Source organism: Fulmarus glacialis, unplaced genomic scaffold (genome assembly GCF_000690835.1).
Source record: "Fulmarus glacialis isolate BGI_N327 unplaced genomic scaffold, ASM69083v1 scaffold26676, whole genome shotgun sequence".
Taxonomy (NCBI): domain Eukaryota; kingdom Metazoa; phylum Chordata; class Aves; order Procellariiformes; family Procellariidae; genus Fulmarus; species Fulmarus glacialis.
The window spans coordinates 1-22,305 of NW_009217879.1; the positions used below are offsets into that span (position 1 = coordinate 1).

The 22,305-nt window shown below is 42.4% G+C and overlaps 1 protein-coding gene across 1 annotated transcript; it reads left to right on the forward strand.

The window, feature by feature from the left end:
* Positions 1 to 8,761: 8,761 nt before the first annotated feature.
* On the forward strand, positions 8,762 to 22,018 carry VGLL3 (vestigial-like family member 3; the record flags this gene model as incomplete). The annotated part of the gene is made up of 3 exons (XM_009579852.1): positions 8,762 to 9,017; positions 14,346 to 14,846; positions 21,426 to 22,018. Coding segments are annotated over 3 exons (801 nt in total), but the record flags the coding sequence as incomplete, so codon positions are not given.
* Positions 22,019 to 22,305: the final 287 nt, after the last annotated feature.

The window sequence follows — 22,305 nt, forward strand, 5'->3', positions numbered from 1 at the left end:
GCGCTGCTCCCCGCGCTGCTACCCGCGGACGGGGCGCGCCGCGCCGCGCCGCTCACCCCGGCTCTCCTGGAAGATCGGCTCCGGCGAGTTTCCAGCTGAATTTGGTGATCAGATGTGGGTTTTTAAAAAAAAAAAAAAAAAGAATCAGGAAATTCTTATCAGGCTGACAGCATTTTTAGACTATGCAGTGCGTGGGTGAAGTGGGACTAATATTGACTTGGCCCTAATGTAGTCATCTGAGAATACATTTTTTGGTTGTTGCTGCATTCCATAAGGTTTTATCATTATTATCCATGAAGATTGTTTTCTCCGTACATGGGAAGTGACCCCTAATATCAACTTGCCTGGGAGACATGAATATGGGCTAAAACATTAAAATTCCTATTGCGTGTTATTGGTTTTTTTCTTTATTGTTGGGAGAGAGAGCGCGTTTGCAAAAATGATACCCCAGCAAACTTTTCCAGGTTGCTCACGTTGTTTGCTGCAAACGTGGGCTCTGGAAAAATTGAGAGTTTTGTCTGTTGCAGCGTGTCTTCATTATTATTTCTTCTCTAATCTAGGTCACACCTTGCAGAACCTTCCATCTATACAGTAATTTTACTTATGAACTTTGGATTTTAATAACTGGAGCTCCAGTTGTTAGCCTGCATGATTTGGAGGGAAAATAAATAAATAATCTCGAATAACTTGACTCTCTGACTAAGAGACCTAGAAGTAGAAAACTGCAATTGAAACTTTGGTGAACTTTTTGGCATTTAATTGTGTAGGTGATTGGCTGTATTTCTTTTCCAGATCTGGAGTGTAGAACACATAAGATGTGAAAATCTATTAAACGATCATTAGCATCTGTGTCACACTCAAGTGCAATTGCTTTTTATTTTTAACCAGAATCATGAAGTTTCTACATCAGCTGAAAGCAGCACCATGTATGAAATGTCCCAGAGGCACCCTAATGAATGCCAAAGTTTCTTGAAATTTCATTTTAAATAAACTGAGTTCTTGTGGGTTATGCTATTTAAGAAAAGTGGAGGTAGATATGCAAGGGAAGAAACGTAGATAGCTCTGTTGAGCCAGTACAGCTCATTAGTCGTGGCCAGCACAATATATCCCATTACCACCAAAAAACATTCTAAACCTTGCTATCCTACATGTTATTGACAATTTGGTTTTTTTAATGCTGCTTGCGCCAATTTTCCTGAAATATTTGGAGCTGGAGGGTCTTCATTACTCAGATGTCAGACTGGAAAACCGAGCTATCGTTGCTGAACTAAGAATGTTGCACCCTCTAATTCTAGCAGCTGTGAACTTTAGAGCAATTATGTATTTTCTCTGAATCCAATGCTTTTTAAACTAAAAAAAAGTAAACCTAGAGTGAACTCCTCATGCATCTGTAGTCGTAGTGGAAAGATTTATTGTTCGGGTAACGTATGATATTTTGCAAGTCTCTGTTTCTTCGGAATTGTCCTGTCAGGGACATTTAATCAACTGGTAAAGAGCATAAGAAAGAAGGACGAAGAATCTGTTGCCAGGTTTTTGTTTCTTCTTACACATGTGTTCAACATGTAAAACGCTCCTGCGCTCTTCGTGAGGATGATGACCATTTTAAAGAATGTTCTTCTTTGCTGGAATTAAAACTGCGGTTTAAAAATAACAGTGAAGGAAGATGAATTAGTGGGATATCTTAAAAATAAAGCTGCTCATTGGAGTTGATAAAGCGGAGCTCACCCTTAAAATATCCGAGGACTCCATTGAAGCATTTTTCGGTGTTGTTGCACTACTCTGGTGTCTTTCAGTACCCGGTAAAGGGGTTTGTTTTCTGAGAGAGAAAGCTCCTCCGTGCTGTGCTCCTGTTGGCTTTCCTTTCCTTCTCAGTGCGAGGAGGTGTAGGTGTGTTATTCTAACTAAAGCTCGTGCATCTTCATAGGTGTTTGTAATAAATCTGTCACAAACATGTAATCGTTTATGCCAGCTTTCGGTATCAGTTTTGTATCCTTTAAAGAGCAAAGGAAGCTCCTTAGCTGTGGAGCTGCCGTTGCAGATGTATAGGCTCAAGTTCTGGGCTGCAGCGTCTCTGGAGAGGTAACCTCGTCGTTTTTCTATAGGTCGCGTGCTGCATACGTGGGTCAGGAGAAGTGTCTCCAGCAAACGGCTGGCATTGTGTCACTGCTCTGCAGTGAAAGGGGTTTGCATGGTCGTCTCCTTTTTTTTCTTTTTTTTTTTTTTAAATAACAGATCTTGGGTTGCTTTGAAATGATGGACTAGCATGCACCCAGGTTGTGCAGAAGTGACATATTACTTTTTTTTTAGGGGATGGTCCATAATGCCCTTCTAAAGTTACCCCACTCTAAAGTTATTCCCGCATTTCTGATTCTGTAGTTTTCACTCCCTTAAAATCAGCGGAGAACTGATTTTTGCCTCGCACAGAAATGCAGAATTTCTGGAAGCTTAGCTTTCACCAATCCGTAGCCAAGAAAGGACTTGCTGGCAAATTAATTTAGATGGGATTTTTTTTAAAAGCGCTTAATGGACTGAAGCCTGAATTCCTACAGAATGTTAATGGCAGTGGAGGCTTAGCGCCTTAGATCTTTGGGATTGCTGAAGTCCAGGGTGTTTGCTGGAGGGAAGAAAGTGGAGTAAGGATATATACATGCTCACAGGGTGCCAGAAGGAACTGATGAAAATGGGGTGTGGCCCTAATTCTACAGATAAATCGGGGTTTCCATATTCCTTTGCCAAAAGACAGAGCGAGTGTGTGCCGGTGTTACAGTAAGAACGCGTTCCTGTGCGTGGTAAGGAGCTGTACCTGCGCGAGTGTAAAGCCCTGCAGAATGACAAGATTAAAATGCTCTTCATCGTACACTTTCCCAAGGGGCTATGCAGCTGTAGTTGTAAGCTTTGGCTTTCCTGTGGGTTGGGTGAGGAATGGGTGTAACAGAGCTGCTCATTTGAAGAGACTCTGGAAACACATAACCAGTGAAGAGTCCCATTGTATTCTTGGCGCACAAGAAACGCCGTGAAGAAGAAACGGTTTGCCATGCCCCGTCAGTCTAGGTATAGCAAGCTGCAGAGCTGAGGCTAAGGTAGGGTTCACCCTGGCTCACTAACAGCTGAGCTTAAGACCTTTGAAATGGGAAATTACAGTAAATGGTAGTTTTGGAATTTCTCCATGGTATGTAGATGTAGAGAGCTAAGCCAACACCATCCTTGCTAAATCAAGTCTTGCATAAAGAGTTGTGATATGCTCAAGTCAGACTTTCTGCTGGCAGTGCTGTAGACAGACTTTTTCCAGATAAGGGCTTGTCTCCATTGGCAAATTAGGTCACTAACTCAACTCTTCCTTCCAAACTAACAACGTTGCAGACAAGGACAAGTCGCGCTTAACGTTGTGTCAGCTGGCTGTAGCTAAACCCTAATTCACGTACTGTAACTTAGTTTTCCAGTAAAGTTCTTTGTATCACACGCTCACAACTTTGAGGACGGGCTTATTATACTGCTTATACTGTGTGGCGGTCGGCAGTATATCACACAGCAGATAACAGCAGAAGATAGCTTCACATTTAGTTTTTGTAGTTCAGATGCTTTCTCAAGGCTTGTTCTGAAGCCTGGTGGTTGCCTTACTGCTGACTTCATTGGAAACTGAATCAGACTTATACAACTTACCGTTAAAGGCTACAGAATTACAGGATGTAAAACCTGGATTAAGTCTTGCCCTGTGTGGGGCTTTTGTTGTTTTGTTTTGTTTGATCCCACGAGACACTGCTGGTTTGAAAAAATGGGCTTGCTTTACTTTGTTGCTCTGATTGGGACCAAATTCTATTTGATCTTCCTCTACCTACAAAAAAATAGAGCTTTAGACTTCAATGGTACACCTCTGTACAGCAAAAGATGTATAAATTCGTTCTTTTTCCGCCGCTTCCCTCCATCAGCAGAGCACAGTGGGAGCTCCAGGCTCTACTGCTGCAAATCCAGTGGCTCACCTGAAAGCAAGCGTGTGGCTTTGCTCTCGGCTTGCTCATTTGCGAGGGTAGAAGTTAGCATTTCATGTTTTCAGGGCATGCCGTAAATACCGCCCAGCATTCCATGCTCTGATTGCTTGAAATTGTCTTCTTCCTTGAATACTTTCTGTGTTATCAATAGGAGCCTGCTTGGCAGACAGCTCCACAAATGGAGGACTGTCCATGATTTGCCTGGAGTTTGTTGCTGAAATTCCTTCTCAGAAGCTTATGTCAAATGACAGCCTTTTTCTCAGGGTAGGGTCATATAGCGTTTCCTCAGTGTAGTTGCTCTTTATTTTTGGTTCCTGTTCTTTCTCTCATAATGGAAAATCTGTAACAGGTGGCCACAGGCACAGCAGACTTTCATGCTTGGGAACATAAAGGACCATATGCTGTATGATGGCATGTATGGAGATAATAAGTTGTAGGAATAGGCAACCAGCTTATATGTAAAATACGAGCTGGCCTGAATTTTCTACTCAAGCTTGGCTAAACTAAAACTTTCTCCGTTCTCAGCTGTGCTCGGTTGTTTTTCTGTTTTGCTGCCTACTAGCTGGTTTCAGCTGGAAGTGAATTTTTTTCAATTTGCGAAGAGGAATGTTCTGACATTTTTACCAGACACCCTGGGTGAGATCCGGGACCCTTGAAGTCAGTTGGACTTTTGCCATTGGCTTTAATGTGGCCAGAATTTCACTGCATGAGAACTTTTTTTTTGGTTGGTTCTGGATAGGGTATGTCAGAAAATAACAGGCATCTTCAAGAGGGGATTTTTTTGTGAGATTTTGGACCACGTGCTTTCTTGGTCTCAAAGTGGTCATTCTGCCTCCAGAAGACAGGATGACGCTTATCCAGCATAAACCTTCTCTTTAATATTGCCGTATTAGTGGTGAATGGCTATTGACCTTTAGCTTCCTTTTGTTAGGCAACTTGCAGTAAGAGTTTAAATTCTCTTTGGAAGAGCCTGTTTGTGAATATATGAAATAACAAAAATAATGTTGGTTTAAGCTGAATTCAGCCCAGGCTGTGCAGCGTTATTGACCCAGAGGTTGTACCATTCATCATTCAGCCGCGAATTTGGGTCTATTAGCTGGCATCAGGTGCTATAGACATTGGATTTCCCTATTTCCCAGTATGCTAAACTGACTTCTAATTCTGTATTCTGGGTCTTGGCCAAGATGAGATTTTGTGTGTTTGTTTTGTTTTTCAGAGGCTGCTTAATCTCAGTCTCTAGTTTTTAAGGAAGAGAGAGGTGGAATTCATGAATATATGAAAGTTCAGGAGATCTGAACATAAGGAAGAAATAACATTGTATTTGGTCAGAAAATACTCTTTTTAAAGATCTTACAGATACTGTTGGCTGCTTAAAGATACGCCAGAACTGTTTGTGTGAAAAAAGTACAAGTGAAACTGGGCTAGCCCAGATTAGTTATCAGAAACCTAACCTGTTTTTTTTGCTTGTTTTGTTTTATCCACACACACCCCGCCCCGACGGTGGGGCAAATTCATTTAGCAGTTGATGATCTTGCATATTTTTCCACTCACACAAGTGCAGTTAGAAATGCTATGAGAAGATTACTGTTAAGGTCAGAACAAGTAAGACAGAATTTGTGTGCAGGCAGGGTATTTTAAGGGAGTTAGGGGGAGAAAAAACATTTTTAAGGGATGTATACAATGGAAAGGATGTATATACATTGCATACAAGGAAAACTTCTTGAGTCTCTTTATCTCACTGTACTCTCTTATTTAGGGTCCTGTAATTACAGGCTGATAATTTCTTCCTGAAATACAAATTGAGTAGATCTGTATCTGATCACAGGCTTAATGCAGTTTTGAAAAATCTTTTAATTTAGAACTCTCATCCTTCGCAAAAAGCTTACCACAAAACACAACTTTTCACTATAAATAACTTCAGTCCGTACACAAGGTCTTGTGCTTGTCCATCAGTACTACCATCTTTTTTTTTTTTTTTTACATTAAAAAAAAGTAGTCAGATTTTATGTTTTCAAAACCAACAAGTGCTCAGAATATCTTGTAATGACTGCCCGTGGACTGGAGGGCAGGGAAGAGAGTTGAAATGGAAAATGAATTAGATTCTTAAGCTGTGGAACGGGGAACATTCCTGCACAGAGAAGCGACTCTGGAGATAAGTTTTAATTTCCTGAGCTCCAGTCTCTATATAGGAACATTGAAAGACTTCCTTCCTGATAACCAAGTCAAGCCAGGGGCTATATTAAACGATGTGTTTCTGTATATAATTGCGTGCTTGTATATGTATTTGCATACTCACATATAAATACAAATAGTGTACCTGTAATGATAGAAGTCAACTTTTAAACGTGTTCAAGGTCTGGCATATACACTGCGCCTGAGATGTCGTAATACGTCAATATCTATTTAGACTTGTATAAAGGATCTCTTTCATACTTTGTCTCTACGTAAAAAACAAAATCCAACCAAAAATAAAAATGAAAAAAACACTCTCCCCAACCACTTGTCTTGCATTTGTAAGAGGATCTGGGTTATGGCGTGCCTTTAAGAACGATCAAGTGACTGAGGTAGATGTGTTACAGATTTCTAATGCATATATATCCTGTATATGCAATATTGTTATAACCATTTCTGTCTTACTAAAGTCTCATTGTTCAGTGATTGCTTAGGCAAAACCATGAAGCTCACTATGAGTGATATCTTAGTAAGCATTTCAGGAGCAAATACTAGGAAACTTTTTCTTTGTTTGTTTACAGAAGGCACAAAGCATTTACAAAAAAAGTATAGGTCACCCCAAATTCTGCATTTATAAAAATTAGTTTCAGAGTCTCAGGCTATGTTTCCTTTTAGCAATTAGTTTCTAGTAAAAGTATTTTAATTTGCTGTTTCCGTCTTTGGTTCTTTCTTTTTTTAAAGTGAATCTCACAGTTTTTCTTTATGTATTATAGGATTTTGGGATAAAACCATGTGTCTAAATAAGTAATATTGTGCTAAGCAGAGCCACGGTATAATTTGCTTTGTGAAGCACAGATTTACTTGAATTCCAGACCATTGTCTAGATATCCCAAACTATAAAATAAAATTACTTACATCCCTCATTGCTGTTTGTGTAACAGCATCAGAATTAAAGGTGTTACTGAGCTGTTCTATGTTTATCAGTTAATCTAGTCTAATGTCAGATACATTGCTTAATTTCTGTGAGCTTTTAGTATTATAGGTTTTAGTTCCACTTGTCAATAGCTCTTTCTTACAATTAATTTTTTTCGTAATCATTCATAATAAAAAATTAGCCCCAGAATATCTATTTTGTGTCACAGTGAGAGAATTTGTATCGGCTTATATGATTTTAGAAAGCACCGAATGTAAATATATTGATGGTATACAAGATCGGAAAACAACTTTCAGTTATTTCTAAATCGGATAAGCCTATTTATTGTATAAATGGAACTTTATAGACTGTGTAGTTGTTTAACTTTTTCTTTAGAGTGACTTTGGAAAAAGGGAAAAAAGCCGTAAACTTAAAGAGATTCTGATGGTGCTAAAGTGTTGCCAAGCAAACCATAAAAGATAAGTCAAACTGTAATTCTATAGAAGAGCTATGAAATACTTCTATGTACGTGCTGTAGTTGTTTTTGGGTTCCTGAAGCTGCTTGTGTGTAAAGTCAGCTGTGGAAATGGCTAGCTAGCGAAAAGCTATGATTCCTGCAGCTTGACTGTTGTGGGGAGATTTTTTTTTCTGTGAAAACAGTTGTAAAGTGGAACATCTGAAAAATATGTTCCATGCAAAATGGATCTTCACACACATTTATTTTGACATTTAGGTTTGATTTGAGAGAGAGAGAAGATTCTGAAATAGCCATTCACAGATGGCTTGTGCGGGTTTTTTTTTTTTTATATGCTTCTCTGTGTTTTTGGTTTGGGGTGGATTTTTTTGCATGTGTTTGCAGACTTGTCAATCCCCCTCTTCCCCCCAATCACGTTTAATTTTTTTATGACTTGAATTTTTGTCCTTTTTTCCAGAAGCTGATATTTAAAAAAGTAAAAAAAAAAAAAAAGGAAAAGGGTCAAAAACCTCTCACCCCAACCCCAAAACAACAACAAAAAACCACCCCAAATCAACTAACCAAAAAAACCTCCTCAACCGCCACGGCCCCCAACCCCTACTCACTACCCAAAGGTATAGCTTCCTCTGATAAAACTTTTCTTGGCAGTGAGCGAGAATTTATGTATTTGTAGACTTTGATAATACAGTGGAAAATATTTCAGGAAGCACCAAATTCTCCCATCTGGGTGCGGGGAGCCCAGAGGGCCGCATGCTCTCGACTCGGGGAGCGTGGCCGGCAAAACCTGGTGCATGTTCAGTCAGAGGGGTGAAATGCAGACTTGGTGTATCTGGCCACCCTGGCGCAGGGCGGGACTCGACCTCTGTAGCCTTTGCTGATGGGAATATCCTTTCCAGGTGGGAGTCAAGAGTGAATTGTTAGAGCCTGTCTGTTTTCTTTTGAAGGTACTGAGTGAAAGCCGTTGCCGTTAAATTGTGGTTGTGAAACGTGCCTGAGAAGCAGGTCCATCTGTGTGTGAGGAATAAAAACTCTAAGTGGCGCTGGTAATCTCTTCTTTGTGAAATGTCGGTGCAAAATGTCCTTGTATTCCTACTGTAATTATGAAATAAATATTCGATGTATTCAATTATTTTTCTTTAAGGAAACCAGATGTTGAGCTTGCACTGAGCTTGCCATCAGTGATACATCTCTTGTTTGTTTTGTTTTTAATCCCAGAAGAAGTTAGGTGTATACAACAAGATGCAGGAGTCTCTGGAAGTGACCCTTCCCAGCAAGCAAGAGGAGGATGAGAAAGACCAGCCTGCCGAGATGGAGTACCTTAACTCTCGCTGCGTCCTTTTCACTTACTTCCAGGGAGACATTGGCTCGGTAGTGGATGAACACTTCTCAAGAGCTTTGAGCCAAGCCAGTAGCTTCAATCCAGAAACTGCCCTTACCAAGAGCAAGGCAGGGCTAAGTCCTCTGTGGAGAGGTAAGAGGAGCAGTAACTTGCTCTCTGTGGTGTGGCTTACTCGGTCTGTGTCGCGGTAACGCATCTTGCATTGCAGCTGAAATTTTGCTTCTCTGTGGAGGTGGAAAAATCCCCCTCAAATTTGAAAGAACCGAGTTGCTTCTTAGGGTTGAGTGATCTGAAGTGTTAAAGGGGGAAAGAGGCGCCAAAGGTGTGGAAGAAGCAGGCATCTCCCTCTCTTGCCATAGCCCGCGGCTCCGCTGAGGCCTGCAAAGAGCGGGGCAGAGCTCATGTGGCTTCACAAACGTCTGCTGCAAGGTTGGAGGCTTATGTTTAAGCTCCAAGTGTGAAACTTGGCCTGCGAGTCAAGAGCAAAGCTGTTCGGGATGCTGGCCTTGGACGTGAGGAGACCCATGCAGCCTTCTCGGGTGACTCTGCCAGGCGATTAAGATTTGTCTACGGCTGCTTTCCAGGTAGGGAGGAGCCAGCACAGGCTGGAGCAGGCTTGGGAGCAAGCCCTGGCCCACGTGGCTGCAGCCGTGTGGTGTGGTGCATTGCAGCCTGCCCGCGGGCAGAGCTCATGGCTGGTGCATTGCAGCCTGCCCACGGGCAGAGCTCACGGCTGGTGCATTGCAGCCTGCCCGCGGCAGAGCTCATGTGCCGGTAAGACGCTATTTCCATTTTCTTGAATGTGGCAGCCTGGGTAGTTTTTCAGATCCACAGCTGCATTATTTCTGATCATGTCCTTATGTGGACTGGCAAAGGGCCGCGAACTAAGTGTTGTGAGTAATGGCCTTGCATCGGTTGACGGAGAGAGATACCGTGAGGATCCTTGTAGGAGTGGTGGTGTCGTAATCAGCGACGTTGAGGTGAGAGTGTGTTGATGAAAGTCACAGATAATAAAGAGAGACAGGATTTTTGGAAACCGCTGTGAAGAGAAAAATAGCACAGAAGGACTTGCTTTCCAGAAGGATGATGACAAATCCGAGGAAGTTTAAGCAAAGGTCAGCACAAGTGGCTAGGGAGCTAGAGGAATTTATGGCTTGAGCCGGGACCATTAATGTTAATGGGAAATTTTCCGTCGACTCGACTGAGAGCAGGATTGAACCTATGCTTACTAAAAAGGAGACTGGAGCATTTATAAATGGCCCAGACAGGCTATAAATGTTTTAGAGATGGGATCAAGGCAGTCCCCAGAGACCCCATGCCTACAGCAAGCCCTCTTACTGAGCTTGGAGACATACCATGGGTGGGGTTGTGTGTCTTCTCTTTGGCCTCAGACATACCCTACTGGTTTTCCCTGGCTCCGCCATGGTTGCGCAGCCCTCCCCAGAGGGCTCTGCAGAGGACAGGGTGGCCTGGCATGAGGGTTCTTCAGCCATGCTGCCTTCTGACCCAGCGTGCCCCTTGCCATCGGCAGGGAATGGAGGTCTGCGTGTCCTGAAAGTCTTCTGGGAATAAAGTAAGGGGATATGCCCTCTGCCGTCACTGCACCTGCTGAAGTGGTATGAAAAGCCCCAGGAAGGCTGCTGGGCAGGGCTGCTCGGTTCTGCGCTGTGGACGCTGAGAAAGCTGAGGGTATTTGCTTCTCCAGAGAAGAGAAGCTAACAAGAGTTTTATCAGGCCCAAATGAGTTTCTGAAACATGCCTGCTTGGAAAAAGTGGGGAAGGAGTGATGCTAACACCTTGGTCTTCTGGTTCACGTACAGTTGTCAAAGATGCTCAGTTACAGCAAATGGATGTGAATTTGTATCCCATTCCCTAAAGAAGTTAAAATATCATTAGCTTGAAGATCTTTTATAAATAACCTTCATGGGTAGTCACAATTTTTGTCAATAAATTACTCGAAGATAAATTAAAAAAAAAAAAAGCGCTTTCGCGTTTGCAATAGCTGTTTTGGAAGGTACAGATTTAAATGGGAACTGTGTGGGCATGAACTGGCTACTCAGCTCACTGCGTTATTTCTCCTTTACATGAAAAGAGGGATTAGTAATGTTTTTTGCTTTTTTGTTTTCATCTTGTTGTGGGTTTTTTTTAGTGTCCTGATGGAAGAGCAAACTGTAATTTCATCATTAAGGTGATATTGTGCGGTTTTTTGTTTCTAGGAGGCATTTTGCTTATGTATAGAAAATAGAACCTGTGGTCCTGAAAAGAGCAAGTTTTCATCTTGTGTGTGTTTAAAATACTGATCAGTTTAGGATAAAATTAACTTCAAAGCTGACTTTTTATAAAATTAAAAAAAAAAAAAAAAAAAAAGTCCGGTAACATTGACTTTGAATATTCAATTGTAGGGGTAGCTACCTGAAATTTTGCAGGGGCTAGTGAAACAAGCGATACCTTGAAAGTAATGTTACCTCAATTATATTTTTATCAACATGTTTTTCCTAGCTGAAAGTGTTGGGGTTTTTTCTTTCTTGGGTTTTGGTTTTGTTTTTTTTCCTCTTGCCTTAACTGAGAAGAAGTGTTGTACTACAGAAAATTCCATACATTGTCTTCTTTACAGCGTGTGCGCTTTGGCATCTTTTCAGTGCATGTTGGCCAGCCACCATGAACATTTGCATTAGTCACCACTTTGTGGTATCTGAGGTGTTGCCATCTCCCTGCCTCCCTGTACTTAGAATAGGAAATTGTGGTAACTGTAGTATCTTTCCTGGCAGACAATTTTTGTCAAATGCCTCCTTCCCTGCTCCTGAAATCCCATGGAAGCTACTCAGATTTTTTTTTTTTTTCCTTTCTCAAGGACAGTGCTGAAATAGCTGTTTCTCCTTTGCCATGTCCCATAGAGGCCAGGTATCTGACATGATGGTATCTGTAAAGATAATTGATTGTGCTCGCTGTTTTAAACGCGGGAGGGAAAGGAGACCCTTCAAACACTGTGGAAATGTATGTTGGTTGGGGTTTGTGGTTCAACACAGAGATAGTTCTTGTTGATGGGGTTGCTGCGCACTTAATATTTAGTAGCATCCTCTGTGAGCGCTCAGGATGAAGTTTTCCTGCATGTTCGTGTAACCTGGATGGACCCTGTATCTCCAGTGGTATGACTTGATCCTGACCAGTGAGGTTGGTCTGTGCAGTTACACTCAGTGGTGTCTCGGTGGGGGCTGATCCATGGCAGTTTCTGACAGTGGTAATGGCTTTGTGAAATGTGCACAGATTTGAAAAAAGGAGGTGACCAAACATGTTTTCTGTGGCCTAGACCTTCTGCATGATTGGTAAAGCCCAGCTGGTATGCAATCTGGGATGAATTCATATTGGCAAATCCAGTAGTTTAAAGTGCTCTCTCCTGGTATTAAAATTGTCCTGCAGATACTTTGTGGTTTTCTGTGCTTTTTTGAAGTGAGGTGGTTTGGATTTAGGGCTTTTCCATACAGATAACAGCCAGATAGTTTCCAAAAACTCTCGATTACAGAGATTAATTTTCCAGAATACTGGCAATGCATTGTCAAGCTGTGCTCCTCTGTTAAGCACTAAGGAAAACAACAGACTGGACATGAAGAAGCTTGGTTTTGCTTTTTTTTGTCAGCTCTGCTGCCAACACTGTAAGCCGTGTGCACTCTCCATCTCAGCCTAATCCCTTGTAACAAGGAACAATTTACAAACAAGGAAGAACAATACCAATTTCGGAGGAGTGTTGAGGCTTCTGTTGTATGCTTGAAGCTCTCTCCAGTCTTCTAGCACGAATTACAATAGAAATATGTTGCTAAAAAAAGAAGCAACCTTTTGAAGAAAGCCATGTTGGAGTACCATCTGCTAGATAAGCTTGCAGCCTCTGAAGCAGTTTGGCACAAAGAGAAGTTCTCTATGTTTGTCCATAGTACATTTGTAAAGTTTATTTCCAATATCGGAAGTTAATCAGGCTCAATAAATTGCCTAAATCAAAGCCAACTGATATGTGGAAAAAAATTCTATGGTTTTAATGGCTTTTAAAACAGATACATAAGTGTCCTAGTGATGCAGTCAGAAAACACTTTTACAGTTTTTGTTTCCAAAATATTTTTATGTAAGCAAAGTTGAGAGGCAGGAGCATTTGAAGAATCTGTTCATTCTCAATGGTGTCTTCACCCAAGTCTCATTCCAGTTGCTTGTTAAACAAAGCAAAACAAAAGGTAATTTAAAAAAAAAAAAAAAATTTTTGTAAATGTTATATGAGGAACAGAGGATTCCTCGCCACATCAAATATTAAACTTCCTTGGCTTTATTTCTCCGTAGGCTATTTTTATGATTGTTCTTTCATCAGAGGTAAAATCCTGTATTTTTATGTTTCCATCTTTCACCAAAAAACCCCCTATTTGAGCTGAGACATATTGCATGAAGCAGTACTTTCAAACATGACCTGGCAAGAGGATTGTGAGAATGGAGATGCCAATACTTTCCTACACATCAAAAACACTAACCGCTCCTTCAAAAGAGGAATTTTTAGAATGTGATTTCATAATGTAGAGATATTGGAATCCATTTAAATATAAGTTGAGCCCTAGCTGTAAGATGCAGCGAGTCTTTTATTTCTGACAAAAACTTCTTTCAGTTACATAGATGATTCTGCTTGTCTGATCCTATTGGGTACAGGGCAGCGTGATATATTCTGTAAGGGACTAACATAAGATGCGTTAGCTATGACCTTTATCCCATCAAAGCATGCAATTAGTTTGAGAAGATCTGGTATTCTTCCTTTAGCCAAATGTCTCATATTCTGCAGTGTGACCTGGTTCTCTGTCCTCAGAAGCATTTACAGCCACAACAGCTGCCTTTCTAAATGATGTGTTCTGGTCCGGTCAGAAGTTAGCCTCTGCTCATGATTCCTGTACCAAGATCCTGAGGGAGCTGCGACTCTTCAGCCTGGAGAAGAGAAGTCTTCTTGGGGCGATCTTATCCATATGTGTAAATAACTGATAGGAGAAGGGGGAGCCAGGGTCTCCTCAGTAATGCTTGCTGACAGGACAAGAGGCAATAGGCACGAATTAAAAAACAGGAAATTCCATCTGAACGCAAGAAAACACTTCTTTTTTTCTTTTTTTTCTTCTTCTTTTTTTTTTTTTTTTAAATTGTCGAGGGTGGCTAAACAGTGTTACAGGTTGCCCAGAGAGGTTGTGGAGTTTGGATCTCAGTCAAAATCTGACTGGACACGGTCCTGGACAACCGGCCCCAGGTGACCCCACTTGAGCAGGGGGGTTGGACTAGACAATCTCAAGAGGTCCCCTCCTACCTCAACTGTCCTGTGATTCTGTAATTGCTGAGGAAGCTTGAATTCAGTGTTACAAAATTTCAGAGAGTAGAAAATCATTGTGGGGTTTTTGTCATTAAATTTGTTGTTCAGCTTCAGTCATACTTCATTTCTCTCCTCTCTACCAGAAAGCTCAACAATTTCAAGCCAAAGGAGCAGTTTCCCAACTTCATTTTGGACCAGCTCTTATCAGCCTCCCCCTCCACCATGCTTAAGTGGAGTACACCCTGATTTCCCCGTTACTGCACCAGGCACCTTCCCAACACCAGACCCCAGCAGCTGGCCAGGACACGGCCTTCATCAGACTGCCCCACCTCCTCCCCCTGCTGCATCTGAATCCTGGCATTATCCTTTAGCATCTCAGGTGAGCCCTTCGTATGCACACATGCATGACGTGTACATGCATCGCCATCACCCTCATCCACACATGCACCATCACCATCCCAGCTCGCACCGCGACCCCCGGTACGGGTCCCTGCTGATGCCTTCAGTCCGCGCAGCCAGGATTCCTGCTCCCCAGTGTGACGTGACAAAGACAGATCCCGCTGCTGTCACCAGCGCTACCTCAGCATGGGCTGGAGCCTTTCACGGAACGGTGGACATTGTGCCAAGTTTTGGGTTTGACACAGGTAAGATGGTTCGATTGTGTCTGTGACTTGTTTTAGCAGGAAGAATTTGAGCAAAGTGAGCTCCCTGCAGCTGAAGCAGGGCTTGTTCTCAGAGCCTTCTCCAAATGTATTTCCAGGTGGGAATCCCTCCTGAAATTGCTGTCAGGGCAGACGAGCTGTGAAACGTCCAGCCCTCGCTGCCTTTTGCTGAGAGACCTTTGTCTGCCTTGGTCCCATTCAAGCCAAATGAGTTGTGACATGATACGCGTTTTTTGGTTTAAATCTTGTGGGAAATGGTTAATTAAACTTCCATGTGAAAGCTTCCAGCTTGTTCAGCTAGTTCATATGTGCATTCACCAAAATATAGCTCCAATGAGGACTGAACTAATAACTTGTCAGTACATGAGGACTGCATCTTACTCATCTAAATTGGAACAGATCAGCATTTCCTTCCTGCGTAGTATCCAGGTGTCACATAGAGAGAGTAGAGATGCTGGTTGAGCTGTGCTCGCCATCAGACTAAACTTCTTTCTCTACGGTCTAGGCAGAGGTCTGTGAATTAGATTCATTTTACTGCAGGGTCTGTAGCCATAGGGCAGCCTCCATGAACTACATCTGCATCTGCGAGCTTTGACTGGCAGGCTCTCGTCTCAGTGTTAGGAGCAGTCTAGCAGCCCTCACTGTTCACAGTTGCTGGCGATCAGGTGATGGGTGACTAACAGTTTCCAGCACATCCATCCCGGAGCTCATCTGCACTGTTGAGGTCTCCTCTTTCTGCTTGGTATTTATCTGACCAGCAGCAATCCTTGCAGATTAGTACTTCTTAAACACGTTATGTTATTTATTAAGGAAATACTAGGTTTGCATCTCTCTTCCTTTTTCCTTAAGGTATCTGTTTGTCTGTCTTCTTGATAGCTCTAACTGATTCAATGTGTGAGAAGCACTTCCTTGCTTTGATCAGTGTGCAGGGGAACAAAGAACTGGTGGAGAAAAAAACGCTCTTTCTTAAATATGAAATAATATGAACCCAAAACCCAATTATAACTGAGCTAACCTAACACAAATCTCTCTTCCCTTAATAGCCACTGGGAACCAATAATCTCTTCTAAATTCCATGCCATTTGCTGCCTCAAGAAATTAAGAAAAAACGGAATAGCGTTCTTAACACTGGACAATTTCATATCTATTAATAACATTTGCAGCCATACCAATGATAAAAGAGGAAATACCTTTTGTGCTTTTGGGTGTAAAATGATAATCTGACAAGACTGGGATCTCGAGTTTTGCCTTTCTGACAAATTCCGTAATGGGAGTGAGCTGCCTTCTCTGAAGCATGAGCAAATTGTCCCTGCCACCGGTAGAGGGGACGAGCCCCCTGGTCTGACAGTAGCCCCAGCAGCCCAGCTCCAGAGCGCTGGTATTTGACTTACCTTTTGGGGATGGAGCCGAGAACTGCGTAAGGGATTGTTAGTCAGGAGAAACCGCTACCTGGCTTAGGTAGGAGTCCAGCCTAGGCTGTGAGTTGATTCAGTGCTGGGCAAGTTGGTTTGCTTACTGCTACTTTGTTGGTAGTAGTACGTATAATGAACCAGGTGCTTTTTCTCTTTTCTGTAGGAGTACAGTACCTCAAAAAGGACTATGGGTCCTAGCACTGTCTTACAGGGCTAATACAGCCTTTGCTTGTTGCTGCCTGCTCCCTGTGAAAATCCCTATGGAGGGGTACAGTTGAATGCTAATTTTATCAGGATCCTGATTTGGCAGTGCTTAACAGTGGCTTGCATGTCTTGTAGTTGTCTACGCAGCGTGGGAGGCAGTGGAGAAGGTCTGAACTGTTAATTTCTGGCCCGTGCCTGGTGTGTGGGTTTTAGTCCATGAGTTTGTGTGGGGGAAAAGAAAAAGGGGAAATGTGTGACTAGTTTGCAGGAACAGAGGATCTCAGCAGAGCAATGTCTCGCTTGTTTGTGACTATTCAAAACGGCCACGCACTGAAACACAACAGCAAAACCTTATCGGGCAGCCCCAGTTTGGCACATAAGGCCTTGGAAACAAGGAAGCAAGCAACGAAACACAGCGGGTAGTGGTAGCCTGTGACATTACATTTGCTCCCTTGCCCTGCACACTCAGCTATCCTGTGCTCTTCAAGCAGAGGCTTGCTGGGACGGGCAGGAAGACTCTGAGCTCCCTTTTCAGCCTTGCCTGCAGCTTGTAGATTTGAGACAAATGCTTTGGTGACAGGCATTTGAGGCGTGATCATGGTGAAAAGAGGGAGCTTAATTGCCCCAGTGTTTTGTGTGCATCTCAAATGGTGTCATCCCAGGGAAGGTGTGTTGTGCTGCCAGGGAGAGGAGGGGGCTGCTGAAGCACCACACTGAGTCGCATCCGGCACTCACCAGCACAGGTGAAGCTTTTCTTGCTCTCTGTCCACTCCAGGGGAGGATTATACTGGATAAGTCTCCACATCACACAGAATTTCATCACATTTAATTCTAATGTGAGACAGCAGTCTCAACAGAGAGGCTAAAAACTGAAGGACCTGGAAGAATGTACTGGTTTTCTGCAGCATAGAAGTGGTTTCTCCAGAGTAGGGTAAAGCCATAGTGGCAAGAGAACTTCAGTTCTGGAAGGCTTTGCTCATATGTCCCTGGAGAATAAAAGACATCAACCTGTGGAGCTGTCAATATGTCAGATTCCATGACCTTTAGATGATTTATATAAAAAAGCTCGTTTGGTATATACCTAGACATTGCTTTTCAGAGCCCTTCAGATAAGAAAATGATTCCCTGCCCCTTACTGTGGGTCACATTTCTTGTGCTACTGTCACATGCGATTACAGAAACATTTGCAAAATTCCTCACGCTGAATTATATGGAATGATAGTGTTGGGATCAGGGCAGGCTGGCTGTAATCTTACCCTTTTCCAGCTACATTGTTGCATCTCTGCCATATTAAGCCAAATGTTCGATCTCATGAATGGATGATGCTCAGTCACTTCAGAGGTTAAGAGGGGGTTCCCCTTGCATGCGCGGTATAGTTTGGGAATTTATGTTTCAGAACAGATTGTGTGGGACATTAGCGTATCACCGTTCATAGAGCTAACAAACTATTGATCTGTCTTGCACATCTGTTTGAACTTACATGGTCCTGTTTTAGAGGATGAAGAGGGATTTAGCTACCTGATTCCCATTAAAAGTGGCTTAATCCTCACATTGTGTGCTGCAAATTAACTCTTTTGGAAGCTTCTTTATTAGTACAAGTGGGATTAAAGAAAATGCTGGTCTACATCAAAAATCTATTAAAACCTGTTAAGTTTGTGGCTGCTGGTATGCAGTGTCTTTCCAAAGCTGAAGTGCCCAAGCTATAATGCTCAATATAAAAGTATGTTTTATATCAAGCATTGATATAAACACATTGATATAAGCACAACATGTTTGTGCTTTAGATTGCAATTCCCTGCCCTACCGATGTCAAGCAAAGCCCCTAACAGCATTGACTGCAGTTCACGGCATACGTACAGAGAGCATTGCTATAGCCGTAATCCCACAGTGTCGGGGGTAAATCCTCATGTTTACGTTAAGGGTGCGCAAGCCAAGTTGAGCACTTAAGACCAGGCAGGCGCGGGGAGGGGAATTGCTGTCTTGCAGGGGAGCTGATGGTTACGGCCATCAGTGTTTTCCTCAGGAGCAGGGCGGGAGGCTGCCCTGCATACCGGGCACTTCAGGTGGTCAGTCGGATCTGGCTGCGCTGGCAGCTGCCAGGTCTGTGGGGAGGAGAGCAGAGCAACTTGCCCTGCTACTGCAGAGCCTAGGAGGATATCCCGTCCTGCTGTTGGACAGATGTGCTTGGAGGAGGCTTCCTGTAGCCCCAGCACACTAGAAGCAGAGCAGGATTTTGGCATATCTGAGGGCTGTAAGTCTAGCTTAAAATTGAGGTGCACATCCTTTGTCATGCAACGTTATGCACATTGAAGTGCATAACTTTAAATTAGGTGAATTAATTGACATCCTCTAGTCCTGGCTAACTACGGAAAGTCCACTTTTGGAAATGCTTGTACGTCAGTGTGTCACGTTGAATTTGAGTGGTCAGTCTACTTGCCTTCTGTAGAGTTGTCTCTGTTCACACACACCCCATGAGTTTGTCACAACTCACTAAGTTTGTTTAGATGTTCCCACAGAGCCTGCATTCTGCTTGTGTGGCAATTAGCTATAATGTTGGTATCCCAGAAAAGGGGAGTTGTGCTGCTGTGGCAATACTGACTCCTGCAACGCAAGCGAGGATGTCTTTGCTAAGAGTAAAATGTTCTTGCAGCAGGCTGCAAGTGAAAGCTTTCGGTTAGTTAGCAGGGTTGCACTTGGATGACATACTAGGACTGCAGATAGCCTTGCCGTGAAAGAGATGGGAATATAATGAGGAAAAGGCATGGAAAGTGTTCTACATTCAGTTCTGTAACTAAGGCAACTTTGGTTTTTTGGATTGTTTTCTGTGGCTTTTTAGACTTAATAGCTATACATCAAACCTCCTTGTTACAGTTATTTCTGTGTGTTGCAAAGACACCTAACTAGGAAGGTGTCTGTTCAGCTGGTTATTCCCCTTCTACTAGTTGCTACCATAAGGTGGACATCCTCTTAAACAGGTGTGTGTGTGTCTTTTTTTTTTTAAGCTGCTAGGAGCTATATAACCTGTTTCTCTTCTCATCAGCTTCTGTTGCCTCTGGTGGCCTTTAATACTCCACTGGTGAGCTTAAATGACTTCCTTACACTCTGAAAGGTTTCTGCTGTCTGACTCCCTCTTTTTTTGTTGTTGTTGTCTTTGTTTAAAAAAGTTGTAAACAGCAGGGGAAAAATAACACAAAATTGTCATCACTAACTTTGAGGGAGCTTTGAAGACAACTAACAGCAGTTTATGATGACTTGCCTGTGAATGATGCTGCCAGGAAAACAAGTAACTCTTAAGCAACAAGGAGGCACCCTCATTGAGTAAAGAGCCTCTGAACATGTTTTTATAGGCATGCTTTAGTTGAGGGATATCCCAATTTTTTCCAATCTAAAGAAATGGGTGCAAGGGCATGTGAAATGGAGCAGAAAGCCACTGAACGGGGTTTGGCGTGCTATACCTGTGTGCTCTGCTTTCCCTGCCTGTTCACTGCTGGACACACAAGTGTTTGGACACTGCTTGGGAATCCTCACATGGATAGAGCCATATGCTGTCATCTTTTATGTGACTGTTAATTGCTTTGTAGCGCAACTCTGAAATGATTGTTGGTCGTCATTCAAGGTTTAACTGTTTGTACTCCTAAAACAAGGAGGTGGTGGTCAGATCTGAACCCATCATGCCTATTAGGCTTTCTGAAAACGTACGGGTCTTCCTTTGGTTTCACTATGTGACCAGATACGGAAATGAGAGGTCCATGCTTAGCACATGGATCTGTCAATTCTCACAGGTTAACGATCAAATGAGCACGGAGCTTCAATGGTTGCAAAACCATTGAGGTCTGGAGTTGCACCTACTTACATTAGTGGTGAAATTGGCCCTAAATTCTTAGCAGCTCAGGTAGTTGATGTATTGGTCTTGGTACACTGTGTAGCAGGGCAATACATAGTATGACACAGAGCGGAGCACGGCTGTCTATGTAGCAATGATTTATAGTGGAAGTGTACCTTCATTTCACGAGTTGTGATTTGCTTGGCTCAAAACGTCAAGGGGCAGGTTTTAAATCAGCAAGTCCAAAGCGCCTTACTGCCTCTTAAAATATGTGCCTGCACCTCTCTCCTTTCTGCTTTCCCTATAAACGAGCAAGAATGTATCTTCTTTGGGAAGTTTCATCCTCACCTCCCCCTCTATTGTCTGGATTTTAGGTGTACGCCCTGTTGGGTGCAAATCCAGCAAAGATTGAATCCCTCTGGAGCAGAGAAATCCCAGATTATAACACAGGTTCCAAGTCTATAATGCTAAAGCCACAACATAGCACCACATTTATTAGATAGTCCTCACTTTTTATAAAGGAAAATGTTAGAGGAACTCATAACAAATGCAAGCTGAAAATCATTAATTTTTCCCATGTGGAAGCACTAGCTGTTCTTGGCTAAAAATCTGACACTCTGTAGGTGAAATTATTTGGGTTTTTTACTTGCTGCAGGAACGTTTTCCCTCTCTCTGCTGTAAGGTGAAATGCCATAGAAACTGTGAGATCCTAAAGTGTCACAGGCCTTTTCTAAAAGAGGTAGGGTCTGTGGCTGGCCCCTATCAGGAAAAATTATTCTGTTGCATACTGGATTGTCTGTGCAGACCGTGCTGGAGGATTTTATCATGCCATGCCATGCTCCAAACGAGGCCAAAACAAGGAAGCGCAACAGGATTTTATCAGCATTCCTGAACTGCTTGAGCCAGTCTAAAACTTAAGTTTTAGGTTTAAGCTTATCCCACATAAACTATGAACTGGGAGCAAGGGCAATGTTACTAACAAGTCCACTAGGCTGGTAAGTTGTGGGGTTTTTTTTCTTTTTTTTTAAATCAAAAATGTTTATCCTTACCTCAGTTGCTTGGGGAGGGGGAGGAAAAAGCTGTATCAAATTTTAAATTTTTTTTTTCTTTTCTGAAATGTAGGTCTACAGCATCAGGACAAGAGCAAGGAAACCTCTTGGTTCTGAAGTTCAGCTACATTAAGACCAGCTAGAGCTGGAGTAAGCACAGCTGGGCGGGCGATATAAGAGCTGTTGACTCCTTCTGCATGGGGCAAAGGACACACATGAAGATGAAGAGCCAACCATTCTGGTTTTGCTATTGAGCCTTCTGTTTGTAAGGCCGTTTATGCGTCCCACAGTGTTGGAAAAAAACAAAAACCTAACTTTTCTTTCTTTCCTCATCTGAGCCTGCTGCAGCTGGGCAACCTAACTCCTTTCTGCTCCTTTAACAGTGTTTTGTTTTGTTCAGCTTGATATTTTTATAAACAGTCTCAATTGTCAGGAAAAAGACTCTCCCTTGACTACAGTGCGCCTCCTTTCAGGAATACAGTATTTTGTAGCTCTTTGTGCATCTATTTTTGTAGAAATACAGAAAGTTTGGGTAAGGATTGATGGGCTATTTTAGGATGACATATTTTTTTAAAAAAAATTGTAAAATTGTTAAGTTCTGTTTAAAGAACTTGCTCTCAGAGAAGCACTGGCAAAAAATGTATAAAATGCTATTTTTAGATGTCTGTGATGTGTTTGTGCATTTTGGTTTTTTTGTTTTGTTACCTCAAATGTCTATCTTTCCTTTCTTTTTAAAGAGCTAAACCTTCCTTGTTTCCACATTACTAGATTTTGACGTTTTTGTCCTTTTGTTCTAGCTTAAGCAAGTATAAATCGCACCTAAAGTTTCAGCCAAATATTTTTCCTGCTGGTGTTAGATTGTAGTAAGGGTGTTTTTATTTTCTTGCTTCTAAAGGTGGCTTTGTGCTGTGCTGATTGTCAGAAACCTGCAAACACCTTTAGCACGGAGCAAA